General features: G+C 42.0%; 1 protein-coding gene across 1 annotated transcript; it reads right to left on the minus strand.

Annotated features, from left to right (window-relative positions):
• Positions 1-1,375: 1,375 nt before the first annotated feature.
• SUMO1 (small ubiquitin like modifier 1) lies at positions 1,376-16,332 on the minus strand. The gene is made up of 5 exons (XM_037912287.2): positions 16,155-16,332; positions 9,774-9,848; positions 8,048-8,125; positions 3,440-3,511; positions 1,376-2,566 (listed from the first exon to the last, which is right to left on the minus strand). Exons 1-5 carry the CDS (start codon positions 16,164-16,166, stop codon positions 2,498-2,500), a joined length of 306 nt encoding a protein of 101 aa, XP_037768215.1. The 5' UTR covers positions 16,167-16,332; the 3' UTR covers positions 1,376-2,497.
• Between the last annotated feature and the right edge of the window lie 510 nt (positions 16,333-16,842).

A 16,842-nucleotide genomic window follows, 5' to 3' on the forward strand; every position in this document is an offset into this window, starting at 1 on the left:
CCAGGGTTGAGTTTCCAAGATTTGTCTTGGGGAGGAGGGTGAGAAAGATGATAGCGTACACTCCCCTAAATCTTCCCAACAGTACAGCTCCACTGATGGTCACAGTGGGAGAGGAGTATTAACTATAGGTTATCTAACTGCTCACAGCAAGTCCAGATAAAACATGGCTGTCCAACAGCATCATATGTATGCAGCTGAAGGAAGAGCAAACTCCCAGTGGGAAATTTCAGGGGAAAAAAGTTTAGTATAGAAAAGACCTCACTATTTCATCTTCACTGGAGTGAGCGAGAGAAGGCCATGTGCAGCAAGCTCTCCACCCAACTAAGACTCTCTAGTAGTCTCAAAAGAGGGTTTTATGCAGTCCCTCCTCACCTCAGGAGTTAATGTAAATCAGCATATAAAATGTAGATTGGGAGGAAAAAGGTCCAGTGGTTAGGATGCTAGTCTAGAAGTCAATTGATCTGGATACAATTCCCAGCTGTGCTACAGTCTCTCTCTGCCTCAGTTAATCCTCTGTGAAGCAGGAATAGTGGTAATTTCCTACCACATAGAGATGTTGTGAGGATGCATTTATTAGAAAGATGGAGAGGTGCTCAGATACTGCTCTTATAGAGGCACGTAAGTACCTAAGATATAGCTAAAGCACATAGAGAACATCTCAAGGAAACAGTATTTTGCTTCACCATATGTTATATTGGTGATTTGTTCTTTTGAAGGTTATTCTTCTTCTAGAAATCATTTGGTTAAACATAACACTTAAAAAATTCCATATTCTCTGACTTTTTTAAAGCAAAATTTTAATATTTTAAAAGAATTGTTTAGTGCAGCTAGGAGTACAAAAGAAGTGTACTACTAGATGGGAAAAGGGACACAAACCACAAGCATGAAAGGAAATGCATTTATAACTGTACAGTGAGCTCCATAAAAAACCCTCAAAACCCATCTGTGAAAGTATAAAACATATTTTAGCAAAATGACAATGTGAATTGAGTTTTCATGAAAAGTGCTTGATGTAAAAACCTGCAAACTCAAGTCCTTTTTATTTGCACGTCACATGGAGCAGAGGCAAAGCAATGCATTTTTCTACACCGTCCTGCCAATCCACCTCTACCTGAGCTGTAAGACCCATTTAAGTGTGACCCATTCATAATTGTGTGATGCTCTGTTGAGATGGCCCAGGCAGATACCCACAATGGTGGTACCTCTTGAGATGTGGATACCTGGTTAGGAACTGCAATGAGCCCATAACTCATTTTAGATAGGACACCATTCACCCATCAGATGGTAATTACTTTGGGGCACTACTGACCCGGACCATTTGTGACACAGTGATCTAGAGGGAAAAGGTTAACTTTTTGGGGTTTGGCTTTTTTGAAAACCTATTTCCTTCCAACTCTCCCTTCCAAGTTACAGGTTTCAATCTAACCTTTAGTTTTAGAATCCAAAACTGAAGCTCCAAGTACATATTTTCATCATCCAACAGGTACCGGAAACAGTTAATAGCTTCAAGAGAAAGGAATGCACATTACTATTACCCAAACAAAAAAATCAATGAGTATTCAATACTTGGAGTAAGAAGGGAACAACAGAATTCTAGTTTACAGTGTATATTTTAAGAGAGAGTAATATTTGCTGGCTCTGATCAATATTTACTAAATAAGCACATCTCTTGCTCTTTCATCTCCAAATATGTGAAAAGAAAATACAAATTGTTAATGTTTATAAAATTGTTTTTCTTGTTTATTTTAATGAAGCTGGTACAGACAACGTCCATTCAAAACCCATGTCCCAGGCTAGAAGGTACAAACAAGAATGTCAGAATACTACAAGTGTCTGCTGTGTACATTCTTGCATGAATATTTGTGTATTAATTGCTATATGAAAGAACTTTTTTGGGCTCTTCTGCCAAAATTTAAGAATAGACAGGGTTTTCAATTTTATGTCTTCTGTGAAGTCATCTCTGGAAGAAAGTACAGATCTTTTTCATTTCCAGCTGGACAGTCTTCTTTCCCAGGCCCCCAGCACAATTTAAGGAAAACAGCTCTCAATTATGGACACACAATTTCTCCATTGTTTAGTTCTCTGAAAAACTTCATCTCCCACTGAAAGTTATAGTCCAGGAGTGAAACAGTCACACATCAAAACTTCAGGGCTGATTTGGAAGTCATTAGGAACACTTGCCCACCTGGCAGATCTTACAACCTTCGTGCCTGAAAGGCACGATCCTAGCGAACATACAAATGCATGTGTGTACATGTAATTTTAAAGGGGAGGGGGAAAAGGAGCAGGGCTGCAGCTGGATCACAAGAGTTCAGCACAATGAAAACAGAAATTATAGTGTATAATGAGCACGAGAATTCAAGATACCAGATGTTTGAAAATAAGTTCCCAGAGATGGGGTGCCAGTTTCAGTTCAGTGTTGAACGCCACATTACAAAAGAACTATTATTTAAAAATAAAAAAGGATTAAGGGGAAAGAAAAAACAAACAGAAGGATCTAAACTGTAGAGTGACCCCCTGTCTGTTCCTGATAAACTTCAATCACATCTTCCTCCTCCATCCCCAGCTGTGAGAACAGGGAAGAAAAAAAACAAAAACAAAAAAAACACACAAAATTGTTACAAATCAGATGTTTTGAATGCACAGCAGCTCCTGGACAAGCAAGGGAGCTAAAGGTTTTCTTCCTCTCCCCAGCCATATTTCCTCAAAAGGACAAAGTGGTGGAAAAAATAATCCTCTGTCACTGCCTTATTAGCCAACACTAATAACTTTATTTAGTCTGCTCCCCCACCCCCCAAGTCACTTGTTTCATCTTTGCAGCACATCTACTTCAGAACTGGCAATATTCTGTAGGGAGTCCAAATCCTTTTCCAGATCTCAAAAAATCATTGGCTATTTTTTTTTTTTTTTTAAAGTCTCTAACTTTATTCTTGTGCAGCTGTTGCATGATTGTCATGCAATTGTGTACCAATGGCATAATGACTGCAAATTATAGATCATGTAGCTTACTTGGTTATAACAAAGGACTTTCACTTCAGAAACTACAACTGATATCTAAAGTTTTCAAGTTCGTTTTCCATTCTCTAGACAGCTGAAAGTTTAAGACCAAAAGATGATTACATCAACACTGCATAACTCACATCCTGCGTCCAAAAGGTCAGTCTTTATAACTTCTGCAATACCAGGAATAAATTTATGCAACAATTAAGTATAATCCTGATATGGATAGTAAACAGAAAACAAGCTACTCATGTTTTCCTACCTCTCTCTGGTAAAGATGAGTACATATACTTGTATTAAAAAACGTTTTCAAGCAAATAATGGAAGTTTTGGCTGGACAGTGAAATCCCTAACATGCGAAGCACAGTCTACTTCTTTAGTTGTCCCATGGTGCATTGTTTAAGCTGCCACTTGCCTTCTATTAAGGAAAGAAACTCACCTCTTTGGGGGTATGATTATCAGTAATTCTCTGACCCTCGAAGAGGAACCTGAGCGAATTCATTGGAACTCCCTAAAAACAAGCCACAGAAATGTTTAGTAAAGCACATGTAAGCTTTTAAAAATTGATACACAAATAATATTACGTTTTCAATATAAGCAAAGAATTTGAAAACTGAAGATTGGGTACTAGCCACTGATGTGCAAGCATCTAAGCTGTGTGTATTTTATTACGCACCTAGTGCACTAAAATAGTTAAGCGAATGTTAACATTAAAGTACAATTTTATTCTGAAAGCAGACTGTAGTTGTGTATTTGTTGTCAACCACCACCACATGAAGTTTGTCCAGTTTACAAGAAAAGAGTTTTTTTGACTCCTCTCCACCCTGCAAACTCTACCTAGTATTAAAAAGTCAAGTTGGGTTCTTTCTGACCTGCAAATCAACAGGAATAAGATTTTTGTTCTCAGAAATTGGGTAGTGTTTCTGTCAATGCTATGTATTCCAGCACCCCCTTTCCCAACACTCCCACACCCAGCATCACCACAAACTGACCAGACTCCTTCCCCACTATCCTTTCTGCAGAAGTTGGAGGGGCAGGTGAATCACTCATGTCTGGAAAAAGGGGTGCTGGAAGGCTGGCATCTCTAATGGGGATGAGAAAATAGTGATGCTTTGTCTGTGGTGTATGGTGGTTGTGCTAGTGGTTAGGTATGTGTCTGAGGGAGAAAGAGGGTATGAATAGTTAGACACCTTAACTTTTCTTTTCCTAGTTTTGTGGATTTGGGTTAGGTATGTGTGTGGGCCAGCTTTAACTGAAACACAACACAGTGGTTTTGTGTATTAATTTCCTAGGTTTTTTCCAGATTGAAAAAGCATCTCTGACGCAGCAATGGCTGACTTAATTAAGAACAGGATTTTTGTGAAAGAGTCCAGCTGGCTCAGGAGTTTTGCCAAAGGCTTTCACAGAAGACCTATCCAGCCATGCTTCACAAAGATGTATTTCATAGCCACTGCTTTGCCAAAGGTCTTCATCTACTACACAACATAAATGTTGCTTGTACTAGAAAAACCTGCTCCTCTTCCATTTGGACCATTTTGGGACATAAGTGGGGGCATGTGACAACAGGCAGTGTACTGCTCCCCTAAAGTAGGGCTGGTCAAAACTAGATTTTCCTTTTCAACAGCTAACCATTGCTCAAAAGCATTCAGTAATGACAAAGAATACTAAAAGCCTAAGAAGAGATCTCCAATACAACAGCTCCACGCACAAAGACCTTGATATTTGTCAGAAGCAGTTGATTTGTCACAGGTACTATATTCTTTGAGAAACTATTCCACTGGTTCAAGAGTGCCACTCCTGAATCAACTGAATTGTCTCAGACCGGGCTCTCCATGAATTGTTCCACCAGTTCAGTGGGAGAACTTCTAACCCAGCTGACTGGGTTCACAAAGAACAGACTCCTCAACACTCATTGCTTTGTTGAAGATCCTGTTTTTCATTAAACTTTTCAACTTTACTCCTGAACCAACTGAACAGCTTCACCAAGATCCAGTCTTCAACAAAGTGACAATGTCCTTTGTCAAAGATCTTCTCTGACTCCCCAAACACACTCTTGGATTAGCAAAATTCATTCCCGATGCTAGCCACAATTATGGATGCAAGGAAGTTACTGGGGGCATACATTAGAAAGCAGTGTTGTATTCTTTCCTGAACCATTCAAAAAGGCTTTTGCACCCCATGTTGAAGAACGGAAGTAGCTGACATAAATCATGTTATTCATCTGCTAACCGCAGCAAACATGGAATCAGTTATGGCGAATAATACTAATACTTAAAAAGAAAAAAGAAAAAGAATTACATGACTCCAAAGAGACCTCAAACACTCACAATGTATGTATTTTTGACATTCTATAGTTCAGAGTTAAGCTAGAAAACGTTAAAAACCAAAACACACACAATAACCAAGAGACAGAATAAGAACTTTTAAATGCCAATTTAAAGTGATTAGAATTCAGTCTAACAAACAGATATATTTGATAATCTGCTCAAAAATTTGGGCCAGATGTACTGTATCTTTCATACAATACAGGTTCAACTCCCACTTCAAGTGCAAAATAAGACCCAATCTTAATTGTGCAGTTAATACTGCTGGTCTCTAAATATGCCAGTATAGCAACACCAGATAATGAAACCCATACTCATCTTGTTTTATGCCATCAGCAAAAGGTAAGTAGTTCCAGGTTATTAAATCCATATTAAATTGTCTGCATACACAGCTACTGTCACTTACAGTAAACTCTTCTAAACTAAATAACTTGCACAGAGTCATTTTTAAGATGAGTTATTCTGAAGCACCCAAAGTCTGTAGTGTATTGTACCTCAAAGACAAATGGCTTGCAAGTTAACCAGGCAGGCAAACTAATAGGAAAGGAAGACCTTCTCTAGTAATCCCTCTTACAGTTGGGAAGCATTTTTATGGCCCTGGAAGAAGCCACCTTAAGACCCCTCTCTCAGAAGATGATGTGACATAGAAGCATCTGCCTTTGAGCACACTTGAATAAGGAAACCTAAAATATCTCCATGGTTACTTTGTTCACCAAGGTATAGCCCAGGTAAGAAGTAAAAAAAACTTCATTCTATAGTATACACATACTACAGTGGTATCCATTCAAACTGCTATAGAATGAGCTTTTGTTTTTTAGATATACAGAGTAACCTATAGATCTATGTATGACTGACACACACAAAACTTGTGTGAAAAGGTTCACAGCATCAGGCCCTAAGATTTTAAGCTCATCATGGCAGCGTTCTCTCATTCATCTGAAAAAGACCCAGCATACATTCAATGCGATGTAAGCAATAAATATTAATACTCTTTCTTCCTGTACGTAGCAGCAAATCACACAATGACAAGGACACAGAAAAATGAAGACATCATATGACCAAAGAATGAAGCTTCACTACAAAGCTATTTGTTGACAAGTTTAGTTGGTCTCTATTAACACAAAAGTGTTAGCCATCACTGCTTATGGTCACAGTTGGTAGGGTGAACCTGAAGAACGCCACTGCTGATCCAATAGCTAAACAGAGAATAGGCAAACAAGAGAAGTGTTAATTGGTAGTTTTAAGACAAACTGATGTGGAAGATAAATCTGATCCCTTGCAGCACAAAAAACGGCCATACTGGGCAGACCAATGGTCCATCTTGCCCAGGATCCTGTCTCCCGACAGTGGCCAATGCAAGATGCTACAGAGGGAGTGAACAGAGCAGGGCAATTATTGAGCGATCCATCTGCAGTTGTCCAGTTCCAGCATGTTGAAGTCAAAGGCTTAGGGACACCCAGAGCACGGGGTTGAATCCATGACCATCTTCACTAACAGCCACTGATGGACCTATCCTCCACGAACTTATCCAATTCATATTTTAAATTTGTGACCTTCGCAACATCCCCCAGGCAACAAGTTCCACCCGTTGACTGTGTATCATGTGAAGAAGTACCTCCTTTTGTTTGTTGTAAAACTGCTGCGCATTAACTTCATCAACCTTGTTCTTGTGTTATGTGAAGGGGTAGAACACTTTCTCTCCACACCATTCATGATTTTATAGACCTCTCTCATATCCCCATTTAGTCACCTCTTTTCCAAGCTGAACAGTCCCAGTCTTTTTGATCTCTCCTCAGCTGGAAGCTGTTCCATATCCTTAATCACTTTTGTTGCCCTTCTTGGTATCTTTTCCATTTCTAGTAGATCTTTTTGAGATGAGGTGACCAGAAATGCACGCAGTATTCATGGTGTGGGTGTTCTTTCCTAATAGTTTCTAACATTGTTAGCTTTTTTGACTGCCACTGCACATTGAGTGGATGTTTTCAGAAAATCATCCACAAAGACTCCAAGATCTCTTTCTTGAATGGTAAAAGCTAATTTAGACCCCATCATTTTGTATGTAACACTGTGACTACATTTTCCAGTGTGCACTACTTTGCATTTATCAAACACTGAATTTCATCTGCCATTTTCTTGCCCAGTCACCCAGTTTTGTGAGATCTCTTTGCAGTCTGCTTTGGACTTAACTATCTTGAATAATTTTGTATCATCTCCAACTTTGCCACCTCACTGTTTTCCCCTTCTACCAAATCGTTAATGCAATGAATTTAGTAGTCACACATTGTCAGTTTATTACCATATTAACAATATTGGCAGTTGTAAGTCTAATTCTGCTTCCATACAACAGTGAAAGTATTCCACAATTCTAAGTGCATTTCCCTTTGAGCTGTAAGAGGTAAAGCGTCTTTTACAGTACCCATAAGAACATGCATGAGCAGATTAAAAAAGGGAGCATTTGCTTTTAACAGATACCTTGTAATTTCAATCAATAATTTGAACACATTATAATAGGACAGGGTCCACATCATGCTGTAGAGCATAAATGCTAATGACTGTCAAACTTAATTAGGAGGTCCATAGTTCTGTGGTTGTTGGGTCTATCCCTCTGGTGAACAGAGATTTGACATGAGTTCACCTGTCCAAGCAGATCCCTTTACTTGGGGAAGGGAGGAAAAAGAGGTTAAAGTGCTTTTTCAATAGGACAGTGCCACGGTTTCACAAACCTGTCTTTGACAGTATGATTCTTTGAGTTTCTTGAGATGTGTCGTCATTTTCACCTTGAAGTGAATTTCACTGCTGTCCTAAGAACAGAACAGGAAGAAGTTACCCCTCTTTGTAATAACTATTTGATTTGTTTGAAGGTTTTAATTTTTACACTTTATTATTACAAAATGTATCCAACACCAGCTTTACTGGACAGCTGGACCATCAATAGATGTGCGTACAGTAATGCTTGATAAGTTATCCTACTAGAGATTTATATTACAACACATTAATCAGAACTCACCATTCACTTCCATGGGGAGTTCTGCTCAAAAATAGATGGTATGATATGGCTTGTGGTTTGCTAAAGACATTTTGAATTTAAAAAAAAAATTAGCAATAGTCTGTGTCTCCATCTTTATCCTCCAATCTGCCTAATAAAAATATCATCATACACAGCAGATCTCTGGTCTCAAGTTCCAGAAGAGGCAAGTTAAGCTCACACTTCAAAATTCATAATAAAACCCTGCTCATTTAGAGAGCATCTACCACTGTAGACATGCTGTCTCAGCAATACAATAGTAAGTTAATGAGCTGTCCTTGTCCTACAAAAAGATACATTACTGCAAGAGGTGACAAAATGATTACAAATACAAGTGTTTGAAATATCTTCTGTGTCACTGGACCACATTCAGCCCTTATCTAAGGGTAGGTCTACACTACCAACCAGATTGGCGGGTAGCAATCAATATATCAGGGGTCAATTTATCGCGTCTACTCTAGACGCAATAAATCGATCCCAGAGCGCTTTCCTGTCGACTCCGGAACTCCAGCACCAGGAGAGGCGCAAGTGAAGTCAACGGGGGAGTGGCAGCAGTTGACTCACTGCCATGAAGACGCCGTGGTACGTCAATCTACGTAGGTCAACTTCAGCTATGCTATTCCCATAGCTGAAGTTGCATACCTTACATCGACTCCCCCCCCCCCCAGTGTAGACCAGGGCTAAGTGATTACAGTTTCTACTGAAGCTAATTGGAGTTGCACCATCTTATGCCTAGACTGAATTTGGTCCCCAGATTCCAACCAGCACCAAATTGCCAGGCTAATAAAGTCTTAAAATTCCTAATATTAAAAGAGTTCAAGTGAACCAGTAGCTCCCGCAGTACTCTGTGGTTCTACTCAGAATTACTTCAGTTCATGAAGGCCTTGAAGTTCTCATTCCCTCCACTACTGAAAATTATAGCCTTTATCTCTAAAGAGAAGTTGCTGGCTAGAGGCTGAATTGGCCTCCCCTTCCACAAACAGTTAAGTAAACAACCAATGGCACCTTCACCCCATTCCTGTCCAGGAGGAAAGATGGTCTTTTGCTTAATGCTGGACAGGGACTCAGGCTATCTAAAACCAGCTGCTACAGACTTCCTGTATGACCTCAGGCAAGTCACTTAATCTCTCTGTTCATCAATCCCTCATCTGTAACACAGGGATACTACTACTCCCTTCACTCACAAAGGAGTTGCAAGGATAAAATTAATTAATGTTTGAGACACCTAGAGCTATACTGAGAACCACCATTGGCAACTGGTAAGTAGGAGGGTAATTTTGGGGGGAAAACTCCAGATCAAAGAATTGTAGGGTACCAGAATTCAACTGTTCATGTGTGTAATTAAGAGAGATGATCCATCTGCAGACTATACATTGGACAACTATGAAATATCCGCCAGTAACTGATTATGTAAAAGAACTCACCTGCCCAATGACTTTGAGTTTAATGTATTCTCCCTCTTTCTTATCTCCCAAGTCCTCAGCTGAAGGTTTTGCTTCCTGAAAGAAAAACATTCCACAGGGATATTGATAAATCCTACTTATTAACTATTTTCATTAGACAGTACGCTAACTTCTCCCTTATTACAATGAATCAGCACTACACCAGTGATTAACAGTAGCAGCTAAGAGAGGAACAGAGAAGAGAATGGATGAATTAGAAGACATTAAAACAAAGAATGCAATTTTACACCAGTTTAACTCCATTGAAATAAGCTCAAAAAGAGAAACATGGAGAAAGCAGTAATAGATCTTTCTCTGTCTCATATGCTAAAACAGAGGCAGAAGTAAACAGATTTTGTTGCATGTATAGCATCAGTGTGTAAAGATGCATCACAAGTCACTACCACTTTCAAAGAATGAGCAGAGCCCTCACTCCCATGTGTAAACAGCATCCCCAATTAAAAGCTTGTGTCATGGTATGTTTGTTATAAATAAGGCTGCGAGTTTGTCACGGATGCCACAGATTCTGTGACTTTTAGTGACCTCCGTGACTTCTGCAGCGGCCGGTGCGCCTGGTTCAAGGGCAGCTCAGGCAGCCCCTGCGCCAGGCCACTGCTGGGGCAGTCCCTTGGCCCCTGGGCCCCCCCCACCCCAGCAGCAGAGTTTGGGTGTGGGAGGGGGTAGGGGCACTGGACAGGGTGGCGCTTGTCTGGGGGTCTCCCCAGAAGTGGCAACATCCCCTTCACTCAGCTGCTAGGTGGAGGCGTGGCCAGGCAGCTCTGAACCGTTTTGTACATTTTGATGGATGTGGTGTATTATGGCACCTACACCTTTAGTCACTGCATAAATTCAAGCAGTTGCTGGATAGAGAAATCTTTAAAAAAAAAAAAAAAAAAAGTCTTCAGAGAGGAGGATCTCACCAAACTACAAGTCACGTTTCAATCACCTTTCTTCAGCATGCTGTTGCCCAGCAAGATGGACAAGATCAAAGCTTTTATAGCTCCCCAGTGCCAGAATTCCTTCTTGGCAATAAAGACTTCCACCCTCCCTGCCACTTCCCCCCGCCACTATCCTGCCATATTCACAGGCCTCAACCCAAACCTCAAGGGACCACTTGTAGGAGTGAGAGGATAGTTTGGATCACACTCTCGGCTAGAAAAGGACCAAAAGACAGACATTTTCTGGAGACCTAGATCATGGACCTCTTTCACCTAATGGCCGATCGCTCTCCTGTAATTACAGAAAGGGTTTGCGGAAAGAACATTTTTAGCATTTACACACTGGACAGAATAATTCTCCAAAAGAGGAGAGAGACTAATCTCTACACACCCACTGAAGTATAACATAACTTCATGCTAATTAGTCATTTGCTTTGCTAACATATGAGAAACCCATCACTACAAAGGGTTTTTAAATTCTAAGTGTATGTAGTCACCATCTCTGTTCACTATGCAAAAGAACCAATTTGCAAGCCAGCCTGCTGTCATAATAAGAGAGGACTTCACTACCATGCAGAGGATTCAAATTAACTCTTGTCACTGTTCTAGCTATCTAACTCTCCTCACCAGAGTTTCTGAGCTCTTGTGTGGGGTATCACAGAGTTCATACTCTTGTGTCTAAAGTAGAGCATCACTACCATGACAGCCCTCCTTGGTTGATATGAGTGGAAAGCAATGATCCATAGGGGGCTTGATTCCGGTCCTCAGCTCCAGGAAACTGAGGCAGTGCACGCCAAATGCAATGAGAAAGGGAGACAGTAGGAAGACAAAAAGGGAATTAGTGGGATCAAAATATCAGTATATCACAAAGATGCAAGATTAAAGCCTCAGGTAACCCCACTATACACCAAACTGGAGCAAAAGCAGAGATGGAATTCTTTTTTTTTGGCGGGGGGGGGGGCGGAGAAGGGGAGAAGAGGGACTGAAATGGGTTAGAGTCAAGAATGGCATTGCCAACAACTGAAGTTTAAAAAGTAAAATCCCAATAATCTGGAGCCAAACAAGGGCAGGCAAAACTGAAAGAGCATTTTTTCCCCTACTGCAGGTTTAAGGGGGAAAAAATGGGTGGATGGGAAAGCCACCAGAAGAAATTAAAGAACAAATGCACAGTTAGGTAGACTTGATGGCAACTAAGTTACAATCACTCATTTGTAAATTAAACATTTCACAAACAGTTCATGTGCAAGTCCCTACCACTTAACATGCAGTTAAAAGACTGGTATTCACTATCATACTAGGAAAAGAAAGTTTTTTACTTAGCGGTCAAAATAAAAATGTTGAATAAAACCACTTCTGAATCAGATTCTGACTTTTCATTAGGGCCATAAAAAGTTCCTATAGCCACTGTTTTACAGAAAGGGTTCCTAAGCAGCATAAAAAATGTTCTCTAATACCTACCTCATACTTATGTCATGAGGTTTAATTAATTAGTGCTTGTAAAACACTTTGAAGTCCTTGGACAAAAGGTGCTGAGAGGGCCAAGTATTTATTATTGCAACTAACGGAACCACAAAACAAAACACTTCAAATGCTGCATTGTAATTTGCTTAAACAATAAATTAGTTATTTTTTTTAATAGATTTTGACCTTCAATTTTCAAGAACATAATATGCAATAAGATTTTAGAATCATGATTATAAGATGATTAGTACACACACCACCAGTGCTGACATTTAGCAAACAAGTGGTGTTAATTTATGTATTCTTCCTATACTCCTAACAGTTAGCAATATTTTAGCTAAAAGAAATGCTACATGAAGCCAATATTATGCTGATTCATTCTTCTATATTTAATTAGAAGTTAAATTTGCTTTATTAGATTCTACAATTTCCCTCTTTATTAAACCAATCTACACACCTACCCCTCCTGTGACTTTGTCTGTTCCCCATATTCTGGGATTGTTACCTAGGACCCACAAGCTTTTTGTATCCCCCATCCCATTTTGTTCCCCCCTTTATTATCAGTAACATGATCTTTTATCTCATCCTAATGAAAACTAAACTGATTATATCCCACTTTGGGAATGGGCGACAGGGGATGGATCAACTGATAATTACCTGTTCTGTTCATTCCCTCTGGGGCACCTCGCATTTGCCATTGTCCGAAGACAGGATACTGCGCTAGATGGACCTTTGGTCTGACCCAGTATGGCTGTTCTTATGTTCACTGTTTAAATTAAGACAGCTATAATTGCCATTATTAACAAATGATTATATCCCTGGAGGACAATATCCTCTGAAACAACTATTTCCAGCACAAGATAGGAGAAAAAGAATCTGTAGTTTTTCCATGCAACATGGCTAACTCCAAGAAAAATTATTTGCATGGAAAGATGAGCACTAATATCACCTTAGAGCCCATTCCCACTATCATTTATGCATGTTTAACTCCAGTCAACTACTCATTGACTTCAATGGAACTAACTGTGGAAGTAAAAGTTAAGCGCATTTACATGTTTGTCCCACTGTAAGGGTTTACATGCATGCTACACTTTATGGGTCGCAAGAGCTCCCACTCAAGTCAACAAGACTACTCAAAGTGCATAAAGTAAAGCATATGCATAAATCTTTGCAGATTTGAGGCATAACAAAGGATTACTTATTGAAGGCTGCTTTTTGTAAGAGACTTGTGGCCTAATTCAACATAAGAATGGCCATAATGGGTTAGACCAATGGTCCATCTAGCACAGTATCCTATCTTCCGACAGTGGCCAATGCCAGATGCTACAGAGGGAATGAACAAAACAGGGCAATCATTGAGCAATTCATCCCATTGTATAGTCCCAGCATCTGGCAGTCAGAGGGTTAGGGACGCCCACACCATGGGGTTGCATCCTGACCATCTTGGCTAACACCCAGTGATGGACCTATCCTCCATGAATTTATCTAATTGTTTTTTGAACCCAGTTATACTTCTGGCCTTTGCTACATCCCCTGGCCACAAGTTCCCCAGGTTGACCGTGCATTGTGTGTTGTTCGTTTTAAACCTGCTGCCTATTAATATCATTGGGTGACCCCTGGTTCTTGTGTTATGGGAAAGGGTAAATAATGCTTCGCTATTCATTTTCTCCACACCATTCATGATTTTATAGACCTCTGTCATACTCCTCTTAGTCATCCCTGTTCCAAGATGAACAATCCCCAGGCTTTTTAATCTTTCCTGATATGGAAGCTGTTCCACATCCCCAGTTATTTTTGTTACCCTTCTCGATATCTTTTCCAGTTCTAATATAACTTTTTTGAGATGAGGTGACCAGAACTGCACGCAGTATTCACAGTGTAGGTGTACCATGAATTTATATTGTGGGATTATAACATTTACGGCTTTATTATCTATGCTTTCCTAATGGTTCCTAACATTCTGTTAGCTTTTTTGACTGCTGTTACACATTCAACAGATGTTTTCAGAGAACTATCCACAATGACTTCAAGATCTCTTTCTTGAGTGATAACAGTTAAATTTAGACCCCATCATTTTATAGGTATTGTTGGGATTATATTTTCCAATGTGCATTACTTTGCATTTGTCAACACTGAATTTTGTGTGTCATTTTCTTGTCCAATCACCCAGTTTCAAGAGATCAACTTTGTAACTCGTCACAGTCTGCTTCGGACTGAACTATCATGAGTAATTTTAGATCATCTGCAAACTTTGCCATTGCAGTGTTAACCCCTTTCCCCAGGTCATTTTTGAATATGTTGAACAGCACTGGTATCAGTACAGATCCTTGGACAACCATGCTATGTACTTCTCTCCCTTCTGAAACAGACCATTTATTCCTCCCATTTGTTTCCTGTCTTACAACAAGTTACTGATCCATGAGAGGACATTCCCTCTTATCCCATGACTGCCATTCTGAACAGATTTAGTTGGAATCTGATTATTTGATGGAACCCTGTCACCTCATTGAGCAACTTCTCCTTATCTCTATTACTAGCATCACATTAGATTCAAATGGAAAGAGTTCTTAGAAAAAGGGCTTTATACTGCAAATCTGAATAGTTCTTACCCAGGGAAGTAGTTCCATTTATGACAACAGCACTACTTACATCAATAAGGGCAATTATGTGAGCAAAGGTCTGCAGGATCTGGTCCAAAGTTTCCTCTCCCCCTCCTCCATTTATGCTGCTAGTTTACTTTCTGCATTTCACTTAAGCCTGGTCTACTTGTTGTGGGCCTTATTCTGATGACAGCCATCAGTTGTCAGACACCTGCAGAGCTCCACTAGTGTAAAGCCTTAGCAGCAACAGGCAATGCCATTATTTGCACTAGTTAAGTCTACTTCTGCCTGAACTTAGGGTAAAGTCCACCAGTGTAAATAGTGATTTTTCCTGTCCACACTAGGGATTTCTTACACCTTACCTACATTAACAGCTGAAATGGGGTTCAAACTGGGGATGTGTCATGGCCTAAATTTCACTTTCCCTTCTGACCAGTTTTGCTTCCTGATTCTCATATACCAACAGTGCTCGGTTTCCCAACGCTATAGAAGCATTTTAGAGCATTTCCATTTTTTTTTTAAAATACCACACATTGCTACTAAAATTAGGTTTCAAAAAACTGCTATGAAAAATCCACATTTTTCACGCCAATACTAGTTGAGAGTGTCATCTAAAGACAGAATACATACACACACAAACCACACACACTACAATTTAATGAACATCATTAATAGTTCCTGAACAAATCTTGGGAATGAAATAAGGTAGCCAGGATAGGATTTGAATTAGGAGCACTAAACACAAATCACAACAACTCCCCAGCGTGAGGACAGGCCTAACAGGAAAGAAGCTTAAATCCTGGCTGCAGCTATCAGCCCTCGTCTCTTGCTGTCAGATCCGAGCCAGGCTGCAAACTCTGGGGCTGCCTCTCCCTCCTCCGGCCCCGAGCAGGGGGGGCCTGGGGCAGGCCAGAACCGGGGGTACCAGCGACTGACCCCCGTAAAGCAGGCCAAGGAAGGCTTCCATTGTATGACCTGGGCCTAGGCAGGGTGGGAGGCCGGGTCAAGCAGTCACGGGAGGGGACCCCGCAGCCCCGCCTGGAGAGGGAGCAGGAGAGTGGGGGGGCATCGCGAAGTGGGGGAAAGGGGAGCCGCTCTCCGGGCCCTTCTCCCGGGGGGTGCCAGGCGGAGCCCCGCTGGGGAGGCGCAGGGTAGGGGGGGCTGCGCCCGGGCACTGGACGGGGCCAACCCCCGCCGCTCAAGGGCCTGCAGGGCCCCCTACCCCGGCGCCTCTCGCCCCCTCCCTCCAGTCTCCATTGCGGGCTATGGAGAAGCGGCGGGGAGGCCGCCGGGCTGGCTCCGGAGCCTCGCTCCCTCCGCCGCGGGCCCCTCAGCCCGGCCAGCCGGCCGCGGGGGGCCCTTACCTGGTCAGACATGGCTTTGCCCGTGGTCTCCGGCGCCAGCCCCGCTCGGTCGCTAGGCTCCTTTCTCTGCCCCTCGGCAGCACAACACAGGCCAGGCGGGCGGGATTTCCTGTGCGCTGAGCTCACTTCCCGCCCGGCGCGGCAGCCTCCCTCCCGCCCTCCGCCCGTCCTCCCCGGGGCAGCCCTGCGGGGAGCCGGCGGCGGCAGCTCCGGGGGGCGGCGGGGCGCTGCTGTGCTCTGCCCCCAGCCGGGCGGACAGTGGTTTCTGGCCTTGCCAGCCGTGCCGGGTGTTTCCGCCCGGAGCCAAGTTCAGTGTCGGGAAACTGAACCCACAGCCCCGCGGCCGGGCCTCGGAGCGCGGCTGCAGGCACCGGGGGGGTACCGCACACGTCTCCCCGCTAGCCTCTGTAGCGCCAGCTCCAAGGTGGAAACAGGCTCCAAATTCGCACCCCATTCACCACAGGGCCATCAAAGGCCCTGGGCCCACGAAGAGGCAGGTCAGGCCTACACTACAAAGTTCGGTCAAAAGTTGCCTTAGGTCAACCTGTACCTGCACCTGTGTGCAGGCAAGTTGGTCTCTTGCTGACCTGTGCCCCCTGTTACAGCAAGGCAGCAACACCATCCCCTGAAGGATTTAGAACCAGGCATAGCTGTACTCAGGGGAGCAGCAGCCCCATCTTGGCATAAA

Source organism: Chelonia mydas, chromosome 11, assembly GCF_015237465.2.
Source record: "Chelonia mydas isolate rCheMyd1 chromosome 11, rCheMyd1.pri.v2, whole genome shotgun sequence".
NCBI lineage: Eukaryota > Metazoa > Chordata > Testudines > Cheloniidae > Chelonia > Chelonia mydas.